We start from the raw sequence: 15963 nt of genomic DNA on the forward strand, positions 1-15963 counted from the left end.
AAAAAACTTGATTTTTCAGTAGAACGTTTTTAAAGTTTAGCAATATAATACAATGTATTAAAAATGAATATCAAGCCACTTATTGAACTTTTTACTGTGCAACAGATCTTTTTAGGTAAAACCTGAATGTTTTTTCTCCATTTGAAAAATATTTAGTATATTTCAAAAAATACTTAAACAATACCTTTTCTTCAAAATGCAAAAACAACACTTTTTGCCCTGTAGCGGGTAAATATTAAGTTAAAAATATGCCACTTTTGCTGGGATATAGTACATTTTCTGGGCATTCCGAAAACATGCACAACTGGAAATTGTCAATTTTTGATTTATGACGTTCTTGAAAGGAGTGAGCGTTATGTCCTCCATTTGGGTTTCGACCATTAGTGCTGTGACCTTATTCCAGGTGGTGTAGGCAATATGTAGTAAGTGTTGCCAGCTATTTTCTCAAACATCAGTTCTGATTTAAATAGCAATCCATTTTATGGTTGTGCAAATTGGAATGTAGTAAACCAAGTATAGCCTTTTCTGGACAGACTAGATCAGGGGTAGGGAACTTGCGGCCTCTTAGCTACTCTGATACAATTTTTTGACTTGTGTTAAATAAAAAATCTTAATATCCTTATGTATAAAAATTCACCTTCTATTTGTTTGTGTCTACAAAACTCGATGGATTGACTTGATTTCTTTTACAAATGCGGCCTTATATTGAATCAGATTAGTCTTTAGAAATGAAAAGGTTTACTACCCCTATACTTGATGATCAACTTTTCACACAGAAAATGGCTTTTCTGTATAATTATCAAATACTTATGTTTATTGTAAGAAGTAATCTAAATATATAGAAACTAAATAAGTTTATTAACTTGTTTTTAAAAGTGATAGCTTTATAAAACCTGTATTTGAAAGGCTTGTTCTTGCAAAAAAGATTTATTAAGTAAAATACTTATCATTCTGAGGGTATTGAAGGTAAATTTATGTCCAAAATATTATTTTGAGCAACAGGGGTTCCTCTTTATAGAAGGTAATTGAAAATTACAATTAAACCCTTTCAATTTAACTCTGACCATTTTTTCTCATAACTGATCAGTTACTCTGATAAAAAAATGTGACGTTTTTCTACCATTAAAATAAATATTTTGGCTCCCCAATTTTGGGACACTCTATCTGGCAATTCGTATAACCATGTTAATTAAGATTAACTGTATTTATGTGAAATCTTTTTTGGTAGAATATACTTGGGTGATAGAGAAATCAGTGATTAAAGTTATACCTGCGCCGAGCCAGACATTTTGGCCCTCGGAGCTGCCTACTAGAATCATACAGGCCAGAATGTCTGGCCTACAGGGTGGTAAGAGTTAAGGAAATACCACTGAAGTGGATACCACAATCACTCCATAAAAACATATGTAACAAAAGAAAACATATGTTTCTTTAGTGTAAGATCTTTTCATTATGCTTACAATATCAATACTTGCATGAAGATAATAAAAATGTGGGGCTTTGTTTCATACTCGGCTATTATGTTTTTTTAACACAGCTCAAAAATCAGAAAAAATCTAAATACAATAGATTTTTTTTGTATATGATATTCATCATATAAGTATTATTCCAAATATTTAAAAAAAAAGTTGTTCCATTTTATAGTATGTTTTTCAAATAATAGTCTTTCATTGAAATGTTTTTTGTTGTTGTTTATTTTACTATATGAAAAAAAATCAAACAATAGAATAATTTATTTCTTCATGTATTCAAAGGTCATTTTTGCCTATTCTCGATTATAGCTTAGTTAGCAACTGCTTGTCCTTCTAATCTCGTCTGCACCCAATGGCGCATGGGGCACTGCATCAAATTGTTGCAATATTAAGTTGTTTTTTGATTATTTGAAGACGAATTGATCTGTCCGGCGCTTCAGGTACCAGTCCAGGGTTAATATTAAAAAAAAACATTAGAGCAAAAAATACTTTATTGAATCGAACCCACGACGTTCAGCATGGTAACCAAATGCGATATTCACTAACTATGGAAGCGGACAAGTTAGCAACATCTATTTGTTATATATGTACTATAAATATTTCAACGTGACTTCGTACCTGCGGAAATTGAGATAACAAATGTTCGAGATATGCATTTGTATTGTATATAAACTGTACTTTAAAAATATATGTGTCTGTCTCTTGTTCATTTTGCTTAATTCTAAGCATTCTAGTCTCTTGATCCGCTTATGCAGTACAAACTGTCCCTCTCCACCCCCTCATTTGTCTACATATTTGTTTTTTTTTTATAACCTTTTAATTTATTTTTACAGTTTTTGGCGAAGGATTGCTGTGCAGCTCCGTTCAGGAGGTGAAACTGCATTCCTCGGGTCGTGCTTCAGCCATCGCTATGATGCTGCCCAACGGAGACAACAAGACTACGGGACCTTGCTCCCTCAACATCTTCGCACCTAATGTCTACGCCTTGTCTCTGCAAATCATGGATGCTAAGGTAAAAATGCGCTTAGAATTGATTAAATCCTAATGATAAAAATATGTTAAATATTTATGTTAGATACTGTGCTTGCCCATAAAATCGTCAGTCAGACGCTAATTGAAACTACACAGTGTCATAGTACGTGCAACACAGCCAATGTTTTGTTAAAACACGGTTAATTAATGAATACTGGTTTTAGGAGCACATCCCGGTTTAACGAAATGTGTTATCATGTGAGTAAATAAAGGCTTTATAAGCATGGGTGGCCAACCTTTTCAGAAGCCGGGCCAAATTTAAGAAATGAGATTTCCTATCGGGCCGCAAAACAAAATTTCTTTGATTGTTCAAAGCCAACATGAAATATACTGTTTTTTAAAAGACTTTATAAAACATGATAATCAAACATTTTTATTAAATTAAGGACAGGCTTATTTTTGAGAAATCAGTTTTCTTTTCTGGACACAGAATTTTAATGACACTCTCCAAACATTCTTTAACTATTTCTCAATCCGAATATTGGTTCGATTTTGCTAGTATCATGGCTATTGCGTAACTAGCTTTTACAAAGTATTTTGACTCTTGAATCACTCTAGTCAGTCGGTTAAAGTAGCATCAATGTGTGTTTAAAAGTCTATCGCAAAATGTTGTGATTATTTGTTAAAACGAATATACCATATAAGAAATTGTCGCAATAATGAGATACTTCCATATATGGATAGTATACAACCTACATATGATGGAATGTTCTTTTGGTCGTTTTATGAACAATTTTTAAAAAATGTGTGATAATATCTGCGGGCCACAAGAAGACACCCGGCGGGCCGCATGCGGCCCACGGGCCGCGGGTTGGCCACCATTGCTTTATAGGATAGAACTCTGCTTCTAAAATACATAAGCTAGTATGTAGTAAAAAATGGGCCAATCAGGGGTGAAAAAGTAGAGAAAAAAAATTGAAAAAAATCATTGACTTGCATTTTTTTATTATTTAAATGTTACACTTCCATTATGTGTTTAATATATCTTTCTATTTGCACCTAATATGATTATTTGATGAATTCATCATTTTTCTTTTCTGTCCTGAGCTACCGTAATAGGTCTAAACCTGTTTATAATAGACAAGACAATGCGATTCCGCCATTAAATTTGTATGCAAGTGATTAAAATGCAAATGCAATTCTTTGATAATAATATTTTATTCTTAAGTGATGGAAGCATTTGATTGAGATGATAAACAATCAGCATGTCGGTATCTTGTTTTTCCATATATAATACCTCTTTACACATAGTGGTGAATAAGGTGCCCTATTTGTCACTCTATTATGTTGATTAATCATTATTTTGATGAAAGCAATTTTTTTATTCATTCCCGAGTCTAGACTGAGATATTTAAATGAGAAAAATAGTGTATAGTGTACCATGTTGAATTTGTAAAAAAAAATGTGAATAAACTACTACTACTACTACTACTACCATCACGCCGTTTTCCGCAGGGGTAGGCAGAGAGGATGGAACGCCACACTCTTCTGTCCTGACATACACTCCTAGCCTCCTTCACATCCATACATCTAGTCATACATGCCCTCCGATTACGCAGACTTTTGACACCGCCAGATTTTAGGTTCTGATTGATCTGATCGTGCCAAGTCTTTTTCGGTCGTCCACGTTCTGTTTTCCCTCTCACATTCGCCACATATATTTTCTTAGTCATTCTCTCGCTATCCATTCGCTCCACATGTCCATACCACCGCAAAGAGCTCTTTCTAATCTTTTCAATTATTCCTCGTTCAGCCTTACATTCCTTTCTTATATCGTCGTTTTTAATTCTGTCATACAATGATTTTCCACACATTCGTCTGAGGGAGCGCATTTCAACAGCATTCACTCTGCTTTCATCCTTCCTTTGCCAGTTCCATGTTTTAATGGTGTTTAATGTGAATAAACACCATTTTTAATTTGTAAGAACTATACATATTTGCTTCAAATATGCATATTTACGTATTTTATCACAAGCTACTGTATTCTTTTGTAGAATATTTGTTTACTTACATTGCTATTAAGGTATTTAATTAACTTTTATAGTTTACAAACTCAAAACTATTTATTTTCAAATCTTAAGGTTTATTTAATATGTACCAGGATACATAATATGACAATTTAGTTGTACCAGATTGCGACCACATGGAATCCTGGTCAGAAGCGAGCATTTGGAATACTGGTCAGAAGTCTGTGGTTCCATCAGCCGCTCTGTTGCAACACAATGCTATAAAATGAGTAGATTGATAAAGAATGTATATATGACATTTCTAATTTTACTAACATACTTTTACAAAAACTTTGATCTGCTTTCTTTTAAACTTAATTAAAATTACATGGGTCATCGCTGTACTCATTGTCTTTGTTGTTGTGATTGTAAATAACATAATGACAAATTGTTAATTTTTCATGTTTTACCAAAACCTATTCACTTTTATTCTATTCACATTATTTTTATTTTCTTCCAACGCAGGTTCTTAATATTGAATTGTCATAACGAAAGCTAGAAATACATAATAAGCAATATGCAACTAATTTATGTACCGAATACAAAAACCAAATTAAGTAAAGACTTTATAAGGATTTATAATATTTATAGATAAAACCCTTATCTGCACCCCAATGATGCATAGGGCACTGCGTCATATAAACGCAGTGTTATCTTGATCGTTTACACATGAAGGAAAGGTGATCAGTCCTCCGCTTCAGGTACCAGTCCAGGGTAATATTGAATAAATATGACTGTGAAAAAATCACTTATATTTATTTTACCCCCCTTGGGAATCGAACCCGGGACCTCCAGAACGGTAGCCGAGCGTGCTGACCATTACACTACGGAGACGGACATAAAAGGATTTGGTACAGTGTAACTAAATTTGTTTTTTGTTTTCGATCACTCAATGCTGCACATAAGGAACTTTGCTATATTTGTTGGTATGCCCCTGGTTTATAGACTAATTATTGTAGGGATAATTACACTCGAAATATGTATATTTATCATTTTGTAGCAGAATGAAGCACCCGATTTTAATTACGCGTGTACTTATTATTTTACGATACATTCCTGAATAAATTTGATAACAGTTAAACATTGCAAATATGCTGAAAATAGATAAGAAATGTTGGGCTATAAACTCCACCTTATCTTTCTGCAGCGGAAGGATGTATTTGTTATTTACCATAGCCATAAAATAACTATAAAAATTCAAAGAAAATATTTAGTGTTTTACAAACTGTTGAACAAATTAAATATGTAGGGATAAAAGTTACTTGAGTTTTATATGTAAACGTATCTAAGTAAAGCCATATCTGGTGTTTGAAGACACAAAATAAATAGTTCATTGGAAAACCTAGTAGTAAGAGCATTATATGGAACATACATTTTTTCCATTGGACAATTATTTGATTTCTACTTTTACTAGAAGCGTCGTAATTGCTTTGTTTGATGTCTTAATTTATTTTCCTTTATTCCAGAACCCATTTGAACCAGATAATAATGAACCTCCCCAGAAATGGCGTCTACGGCGAAAATCGGAAAAACTTTCAAATATTCATGGGAAAAATAAAACTGTTGCTGACTGCACACTGCAAGTTGTAAGTACTTAGTCATTTTTATTGCTCAATAAGGAATTTAAAATAAAACTGTTGCTGACTGCACACTGCAAGTTGTAAGTACTTAGTCATTTTTATTGCTCAATAAGGAATTTAAAATTTCACCTGATTTTGTTATTTTTAACATTCGTTTACTCAATCTTTGTTGAAAAACATTATTTTTGCAAAATCCATGCTTACTGCCCAAACTGACGGTTAAATGTTGACTGAAACTAAGAAATGTCATAATACGGTATGATAAAAATAGGAAGAATGAGTTTGTAGAGGTTTAAGGTTTTATGAATTTAGTTGATAGTAATTGTTGTTTTGTCCGTCTTTGTGGTGTAATTGTTTGCGTGTTTAGCTACTACGCTGAAAATCCCGGGTTCGATTCCCAGGGGGGGTGAAAATAAATATTGGTGATTTTACACTATAATATTTATTTAATATTACCCTCGACTGATCTCTGAAGCGCAGGGGTGATCACGTTGCCTTCATGTAAGTAACAATCAAGATAACACTGCATCAATGTGATGTAGTGCCCTATACACTATTGGTTGCGGATAAGGGTTAGAAATAGAATAATTGTTGGAAAAAGTAGTAGAGTCTAGTAGTGGCGCCGTATTTCATTTTGGTGTTTCAAATGTTTCTTGAATGCTATCAAAGAAGGTGCATTTTGAAAATCTGTTTCCTTCCATAGTTTGCATTATGTGATAGCTTGCACGGTAAATAAAATTGAATGGTGACATGTTACAATGAGGTTACAAAATATGTACAAGGAAAACAAACTGGTTTTGTTTTACAAGTTCATTCACTGCTATTGAAAAATTTCATCGCACATTAAGTATACCTCCGTTTTCTTGGATAAAATCATTATTTAATTGGATAATGTATAATGAGCTTGTTTACTCTGGTAATGCATTTTTAATTTTATGACAGAGAGAAATTAAAAATCTAAAAATATAGTGGCAGTGAGGTCATCATTTTTAAATAGATCTCTTGCAAGTTTTAAAATGTCAGTATGCACTTTAATAGTTTTTATAATAAACTGGCACCATGGACATCATCACAAACCAGAGGCACTAAAATTAATTCTCTAAACTTTAATAATGGGCAATGTTTAGTTTAGTCTTAGTATAGTTTGTTTGTTTTCGTTTTTATATATTTGAACTTGATCAAAATATCAAAAAGGTGAATAGACTTTAATTAAATTATTTGCCAAATACATACCTACATAACAAAATACAATTTTTTTATTCAGCAAGCATTTAAACAAGCAATAAACTAAATCCTTAGTTAGATTTCTTGTGAGATTATATTTATTTGTGGTTGCTTGTTAAAAGGTTTGCTGAGTTAGGGAATTTTCTTTTTGATGAATATTTTTTTTCTTGTTGATTGATGACATTTAAGTTGCACACAACAAAACAAAAGAAATCATATTGTATTTATTGAAATATAGAAAGGCAAAGATTTTGGATGGAGTTCAAATATAAAAATAAAATGAACTAGAAAAATCAAAATCCAATTCCTTTCCCTCCTCCTTCATAAAAAAAAGTTATAATAGTTTGATTAAAAAAAAAAATGTATTTAATATATTATATATTTAATTTTCGGTTTTTCAATAATTAATATACATACAAATATGTTATTGTTCTCTGTTGGTTTTCCAAATAAATAAATAAATAAAATGAAAAAATATACATATAAATAAATATATTAAAAAAAATTCTAATAAAAAAAACATTAAAAAAATATAAATACTCGAAAATCATAGAAACAAAAACTGCAACACTTAATAATAATAATAATAAATATTGTCTCTCCTGTATTTAAAATCAACTTACTGGTGTTTCTGCAAAATAATAAAATAACTCAAATGCTGGGTGTAACCGAGTGAAATACTCGTATAAAATAACTGATAGAGGTTTTCTTCATACTTGAAATGTCAGATAGGATTAAATTTCTGTTCCATTATAAATTACGGAGAATAATGATTATATGGGTTATTTGAAAATTTTAGTTCCACCTTGATGCTCAGCACAGCAACCTCGGGGCCCCTGCCCTGAAGGTGTCTCCGTGTGCCCCCGAGCTGTACCGGGGGCCTCTGGAACTCATCCCCCAACCCATCCGAATCCAGTGGTGGCCCCCCAAACTGCCCAAAAACACCGACAAGCTGATACTTATTGTCACTGCCCTTAACTCAGGTAACTCCTAACTAAATAAAACACTTTTTAACGAATTTGTATCGAACTTTCAGATTTTAGTTGTTTCATAATAAGTATCTCGGATTCTTATGCATTACTTGCGAGAAACGCTTAAAAGCGTCTTTAATATACTGTTGGTAGGGAGCGGGAGGCATTTTTAAGCGTTCTATTTGTTTACTTTTGGTGCAGCCCGTTTGGGTTTGTTGTGCAGCTGTTGGGTTTGGGGTTACTTGTGATTAGTATACGACACTAATTTGTATACTAATTAGAGTCGGGGTTGATGAAAAAACCGACCGCCATCGATGTATTATGGTAGAATTCCTGTAAAGTGGTTGATGTATTTCATCTGTTGTAGGCGCACTGTTGCATGGAAATGGAATGTAATTATATTTTAGCTGTACATGGCTAGGCAAGTAATAGCCACATTTTATAATGACAGTTTACTCTGTTACAGTATGATTGGATCTCATAGGTGAAAATATTAGAATTATCAGTACTAAATAATAAAATAATGGTTTTTAAGGGTGACTGGTCTGAGATTTGGAATTTAAGCTACAGCACAGCTCAGTTAGATGGTAAGTTTACCAGTTTAGATGGTAAAAGCAAATTCTCCATAGTGTCGCATGCAACGCACGCCCACGGTAGACTAACATGTGCATACAGGACAGGAGCATAGTCATAAATGAATTTAATTTTTAAAAATTTTAAATTTTTCGTGTCTCCCTTCTCTACTGTAACTGCAGACCGGCCATAAAAAATGCTTCAACGGTCTTGTGGGTTATTATTTTTTGTTGTTTAAAATTTGTGCATGTTTAGCACTAGGGATGTGTAGTGCTGCTTTCCAAATGAAGATACCCAACACATAGTTTTGTATAAAAGTATGCCACAATCTTAGTGTTCCTATAATTTATGAAGTTGTTGAATGTAGCATTGATTTAACATAATTTTACTTTGCATTAATACATTTGAAGTTTGCCAGAACTGGCCATATAAATTCAACATATTTGATCACGCTTTACAGCTGACTTGGCCATAGTCAAGCTTCTTGCTACATTTAATACTTTTGTAGACTGTACGAACACTACGATTGTAACACTACGATATTAAATTTGCTTGAGCTCTATTGTTTACTGTAGTGTTGCCGTTTAGCACGTGTGCAGCTCGGCTGTCCAAACTTAAAACACAGTAAGGGACATTTTTTTTTGTAGTAGATTTTTTTTGCATTTTTGGACTAAGTAGAATCTACTTAGTCCAAAAATGCAAAAAAACGTACTACAAAAAAAATGTCCCTTACTGTGTTTTGAGTTTGGACAGCCGAGCTGTAGAAACTCAGTTTAGTGGTTAGAGTGATGAGAGTGTGAATGTTGTGTCCCCCAGGGTCGGATTGCGCCCGCCCGGATCAGGTGGTGTGCCTGCGTGCGGGCAAGGAGCCGCTGCTGTGCGTGTCGGAGGCGCTGGCCTGCGACGGGGTGCGCCACTGTCCGCAGGGCCGCGAGGACGAGGACGGTGCCATGTGCGAGCGGCGCCGCGCGTCCTGGACCGAGGAGCTGGTGCGCCGCATCGCCTCCCGCCACCAGGAGCTGCTCGGCCTCGACAACATGCAGTTCTTGCCATCCGAAAACGGTAACTTATATGACTAAGTTAACCTAACCTAAGTATCTAAGTAATCATCATATTTCAGAGAGTATAGCTTTAATCACACGTATATTGAGTTTATTTTATAATATTGATTAACGATTCATTTTTAACACATTTCGGACTGGTGTTTTTACACCTGCGGACCGCTGACAACAGAATTTGATAATTGTGTATATATAACAAAGAGATTGGTACATAATGTTCATATAAAAACATTAAATAATTCCTTCTTTTCTGACTTTGAAATAAGGCCGGCGCAGAAGGTTGAAATACCATTTTGTTTTTGGGCATCAATCGACCAAACGAGTAGAAATACCTTTCCCGTTCTTAATGTGTTAACATGATAGCTAAAAAATGTATCCTCAATCTATTAGAGTCTTCTGGTTATTTTTAGTACATTACTGTGTGACATTTTCTGTAAGTAAAATAATATTTTTTCATCTGATATTGGTCAGAAATTGTAAGAAGTTATGTAAAATTGCGGGGTCAGAATACAAGTCGGGTATTTGATGATGTGATTGGAATATGACCTTCAAAGTTATTTGTGTATTGTTACTGCGGTATATTCCCATGCACTTTTTTTGTTGAATTAGCGTTCGGACACTGCAAAATAGCAATAATTTGTTAAATATAATAAAAATGATTATAATGATACATAATACTGCCCATACCAGCCTAGGAGCCAAACCCAGCCTACCTAACCTTATGAACCATAGCATCGTACGTAAAGAGTTTTGGAGTTCCATTAATAAAAAACGTTTTTTTTCACAGATCCGAAGATGAACAAGTCCACCACTCCGAAACGTGAAAGGAATATTACTGCTCTGGAGGCCGCTCTAGAGCCGTACGGGCCCTGGGGTTACCTGCTCCTAGGAACTCTCATTTGTGCCATGATGATGGTGTTCTTTGCACTATGGGGTAAGGTTTTTCCTTCACTCTTCTTTAACCGCCTCCGTGGCGTAATGGTCAGCGCGCTCGGCTACCGTACTGGAGGTCCAGGTTTCGATTCCCAGGGGGGGTCAATTAAATATTAGTGATTTTTTCACTTTAATATTTATTTTATATTACCCTGGACTGGTACCTGAAGCGGAGGGCTGATCACTTTTCCTTAATGATCAAGATAACACTGCGTTTATATGACGCAGTGCCCTATGCACCATCAGGTGCAGATGAGGATTTTGATATGATATGGTTGCTTCTTTAACATGTTCACTGCGTTCAATATATCGCGAACAATCACAAAATGCTGGTAATATAGCAATTTTCTAAATGCTAAAACTGCATTAATAATATGAATTTATTTTTGTTGATACAAGTACACACTGTTCTCTTTGTGTGTAGCATTCACGCGCGGGTCATGTTTAAGACAAGACTTAAGTTGAGTTTGCACTCGCAAATTTATATAAATTATTGCTGATTGTGTCAAGTATCCATTCTGTATCTTCTTTAAGTAGGATTAACTCTTATTACCTCTTTCAAAAATCGCATACAAAATTAAATTTTATGAGAAAAATTAAGAATTTTGTATGGACTAATTTTGTAATATTATTATTTTAACAAAACATTAGTTGTGTTACAGTCAAAACTGAAGGAACCAAATTGTACAAATATGTTAAATTTTCAAAATAAAGAATATATTTATTTTCTCAACCATTTTTATATATTAACTGATGGTCAGCTATGTTTTTCAAAGAAATAACAAAAGGAGCAAATGTAATTTTAATCAATAAAATTTTTTAAAAACTCATTGTCTCATTTGTCTTCAGAGTGCTTGTGCCACCGCAACAAGACTCCTCAGATCCCGGTGCCCCCGGACTGTGAAGCTCCCTCGGCCGCGGGGCTCAGCTACTCGCCCCCGCGCCCTCCCCGACGAGTGCCGCCGCCCACCTACGAGGACCTGGAGCAGCCCCCGCCTCCCTACAGCACCCTGTTCCCCCGTGCCAAAATACAATCCTCGCCGGAGGCGGACAATGAAGAAGCCACTACGTCCGCTGGTGGGACATCGTGAATTTAGTGTCTATTTGAAATTCAGCGCATTTTCAGACTTTTATTCGAGATGCTGCTATTATGTATTTTCTGGGTGATTATGCCGTGTTTTGTTTGTACTGTTCTAGGCTCATGATAGGCGGAATATGGAACTTTTATTTATTTTTAAAAATCTATTTACTATCTCTTAATGTGCATCATATTTTTCTTACAATTTCCCCACACTTTTGAAAAACATCTCTGACATCCAACAATATATTTTATTTGAAATATTGCACCATAGATTTTTCATTGAAAAAAAAACCGTTGTGGTTTTTAAAACACAACCAAAGGTGCAAAGAACACAGCATAATAACTCAAAAAAAGGGTTTTAAAAAAATCGTGTGAGCTTCTTGTCAACTCTGTATATTTGTTTGTGGCAAAAAAACAAAATATATGACTTTTCATTAACATTTTTGATAACAAAACTGAAGTGACTCAAAAGTATTGTGTTAAAACTGTGAAGTGATTTAAACTATTATATTTACTCTGTGAACTGATTTAAACTATTATGCTAATACTGTAAAGTGACTCAAACTATTACATATGTTAACACTGTGAAGTGATTCAAACTATTATGATAATGCATCAATCGATTTCATTCTAAAATTGAAATTCTCTGGATATTTTGTCTTTGATGATAGAAAAAAAAACTTAAAAATTCATATTTATTTTTGTGTAATCTTTTGGATATATAGAATAATCTTAATAACATCTATATTTTGGTGGAATGTAAATATTTTGAATTTAATTCTATCAAATGGCTACCAAAGATATAACTGTGCACGATACAATAAAAACAATATTCAACTAAACGCCAACATAAATACCATCATAAAGAAAAAACATAGATTGCAAATACATAGTCTCTTTTCTATGGAAATAGAAATTCACTCTGCGATCCTTACAAATTTATGTCAGCAAGAACTCGAATCCGGAAACTATGTATACTTATATCCTATATATTTTTTAGTGAGTAAATCCGGAGACTATGTTTCTATATCTTTTTATATGAATGAAATTGAATAAAATGACAATATTTTTATAAATTCAGCTTGATAACATATTTTTGTTTTTTTTTTTAAATTTTAAATAGGAGTAATATTTGTATTCTAATAATATGCACAAATATTACAATTTCAACTCTATTTTTAGGTAAGCCTGAGCTGCCTGTATTTGAAATTAGGAATCAAGTTGTGGTAGAATGTAATCAAACCTTGATTCAGAGTCCCCACAGGATTACAACCTGATTTGTATGAAGAATCTCAGTTTGATAATCTGATATTTTAAAATCTCATTTCTAGACGATGATGAATTCTATATTATATTTTATCTTTTAAATGTAAAACTAGTCATGTACGGAATTGGGGCCTAGATCTGGGTTTACCACTAGCTTTTTTATGAAACATACTCCACACATTTTTTTAAATATTTAAATATAAAAAATGGCACCTTAAAATTATTTAATTTGATTTTAAAATTAGCACCGCTTCTTATGTATGAATATCGGATTCGTGATGCTCAAAATGTTTGTATTTTGTCATGTAAAAAAAATCAATAAAAATGCATATGAATGGCAAAAAATTTATCAATTTTTTAAAATGGTAATATGATATGGTTGGCTGCTATTATGTATGTATATTACCTTATAATCATTAATACGCGTACTTCAAATGGTAAAGTGAATTCTGGGCCACCATTATGTACACATTTTACCTTTGAACCATTAATATGAATACTTAAAATTATGTTTCCAGGATCTAATAATACCTCATGGATTGCAATAATGTTAAAAAGTATAAAGATAGATTTTGTATCATTATTTTTTATACATCAATGTTATTTTAAGGTTTCTTTGTTATATATTTTTTTAAAGATTTATTTCTATAAGAGTACTCATAATTCTACAATAATTATTATTTTTCTTTATTTTAAATATACAGGTAGAGGAAATTGTACACATAAATATTTTTTTTGTCAATCATGTTAACATTGCTAAAATCAATACAAACTTTGTACTTACTTATAACATTATTTTTGCAGTATTTATTTTATTTAGTTGAATTTCCATAAAATGAACTTCTATTTTACATATTTCTCCTAATAACAATTATTTTAAGTTCAACTGTATTTTTCTCCGAGATCTCATTTGAATGTAAAAATTGAGTACTATATACATGAATATGCCACATTTAATAAATTATATTAAATGAAAAAAAAGTCTTCCACGTCAAAAACATATATTTTTAATATACGCTTTAAGGTTTTCTAGGTATTTACATTTACACAGTCACTGTAGCACAAAACACTTTATGAATGTACATACAAGGGGGCCTTATTTTTTGAGAGAAATAAATACTGTTTGCTATGAATAATTAGAAGTTAATGTTGGTGTTTCATTGATTAAATTACACTTTTATGAAATAAAATGTATCTTTTGATACTCGGATATTTTAAGTAATGTCAGTAAAAATCCATTATTATAATCAAATTTAAATTGAAGAATTATGAGCAAAATGATTCCGCCTGCATACATATATTTTTCATAGTGGTTTCTAGAATAATTAGCTACAATTGAAAGATCAAGGCTGTCTAAACCAGATACAATCCTGGGCCAATTCAAATAACTATGTAATTAGATTGGAGGGCTGCAGAAATATTTACTTAAACTTTTTAAAAAATATATAAAAATACAGATCTTATTGTTACAATGCAATTAATGTGATCAGTTCTTCATATATTTGTCTTTTACAATATGAATAAATATTTCATTAATTTATTTGGGATGCCATCAAAATAAAACAATATTCTTGCGCTAGATCAAAAACACGTTGTGGGCCGCACAAATATAGGTTGCATGCAGCCTACTGGATATGCTTTGGACAGCCCTGTTATTGATGAAAAATAGTAGTATTGAAACATTTAAATAAAAAATGCAACTAGAAAATCATATTTTCCACGCATTATATGATTCGGGCACGTTAAAAATAATCGGAAATAAAATCTTTTTTGAGATCTTTCTTTAACTCGGAATTTGCATAAACATGTCTAATTTTATTGTCAATGTGAAATTCGATATATTGATTGAGATGTAATGGGTAACTAATGACCAGATATGAGACAATTGGCTAACTATTTTGTAATAATAATTGTAAATATAATCAATACACGCTAAAACATGTCAATGCTTTTAATAATTAGCATACTTCCATTTTTTCAAATGTATACAGCAATAAACAATGCATCAGGAAAAAAAAACTAACTTTATATTCAGTGATCAATTTGCCATCCACATTTTTAGATTGAGAGTTTTGGAAGTAAGACTATGTCAAAAACAAATCCTTTATTAAAAATTTACCATTCATCATAAAATAAAAAAGAAATCTATTTCTTAAAAATTAATAATTTTCATAATAATATTACTGTGATTTTACTATTCCAGCTCACATTAATATTTGGTATTTATGTTAGGATGCTATAAAAATGAGTATTTTTTATACTGTATTTACCTTTTTTCTGTTATTGACCAAATTGTAAAATACTGACCAGATAATCCAGGTTCTGGAAGAAAACCTGATAGTTTTTTCATCTCTAGTAATGATCAGTCAAAATAATGGTTATTTATTAATAAATGTGTCATAACTTGTAATTTTGTTATGTATTTGATAATAATATGACATTAAGGATGTATTTTGGAAGTTATATTAACTTCTCAATATTATATTACCTACTCAAATAATATTTATATACGTAAATTCAAGCATTCCAAAGAAATGTCAAGGACCTTCATAATTTTATTTTAGTTCTCTGCGAATGTGCAATAGTTTTTTATCACTAAATATTATTATTTAAGGGTAACACCTCCGATCCATTTGTTACAAAACACATGCTATATATTAAATAATCACCAATGTATTCATTTAGTTTTAAGTTATATATTTTATTTATACTACATATATTACCTATAATTATTAAGTAAATACTGATATTTTATTGTGTGCTC

The 15963-nt window shown here is 32.2% G+C and overlaps 1 protein-coding gene across 2 annotated transcripts in view; it reads left to right on the plus strand.

Moving 5' to 3' along the window:
* Nucleotides 1-13524, plus strand: part of LOC148311235 (uncharacterized) — a 34544-nt gene extending 21020 nt beyond the window's left edge. For both annotated transcript variants that reach the window (XM_088256939.1, XM_088256940.1), the window contains exons 2-7: nt 2306-2484; nt 5977-6096; nt 8114-8297; nt 9675-9920; nt 10707-10853; nt 11702-13524. In XM_088256939.1, the coding sequence (XP_088113065.1) occupies nt 2306-2484; nt 5977-6096; nt 8114-8297; nt 9675-9920; nt 10707-10853; nt 11702-11943 (1118 nt within the window). In that variant the 3' untranslated portion in view covers nt 11944-13524. The remainder of the gene's footprint in view (nt 1-2305; nt 2485-5976; nt 6097-8113; nt 8298-9674; nt 9921-10706; nt 10854-11701) is intronic.
* Nucleotides 13525-15963: the final 2439 nt, after the last annotated feature.

This window comes from Brachycentrus maculatus, unplaced genomic scaffold (genome assembly GCF_059751285.1).
Source record: "Brachycentrus maculatus isolate JH-2025_06_01 unplaced genomic scaffold, ASM5975128v1 h1tg000069l, whole genome shotgun sequence".
NCBI lineage: Eukaryota > Metazoa > Arthropoda > Insecta > Trichoptera > Brachycentridae > Brachycentrus > Brachycentrus maculatus.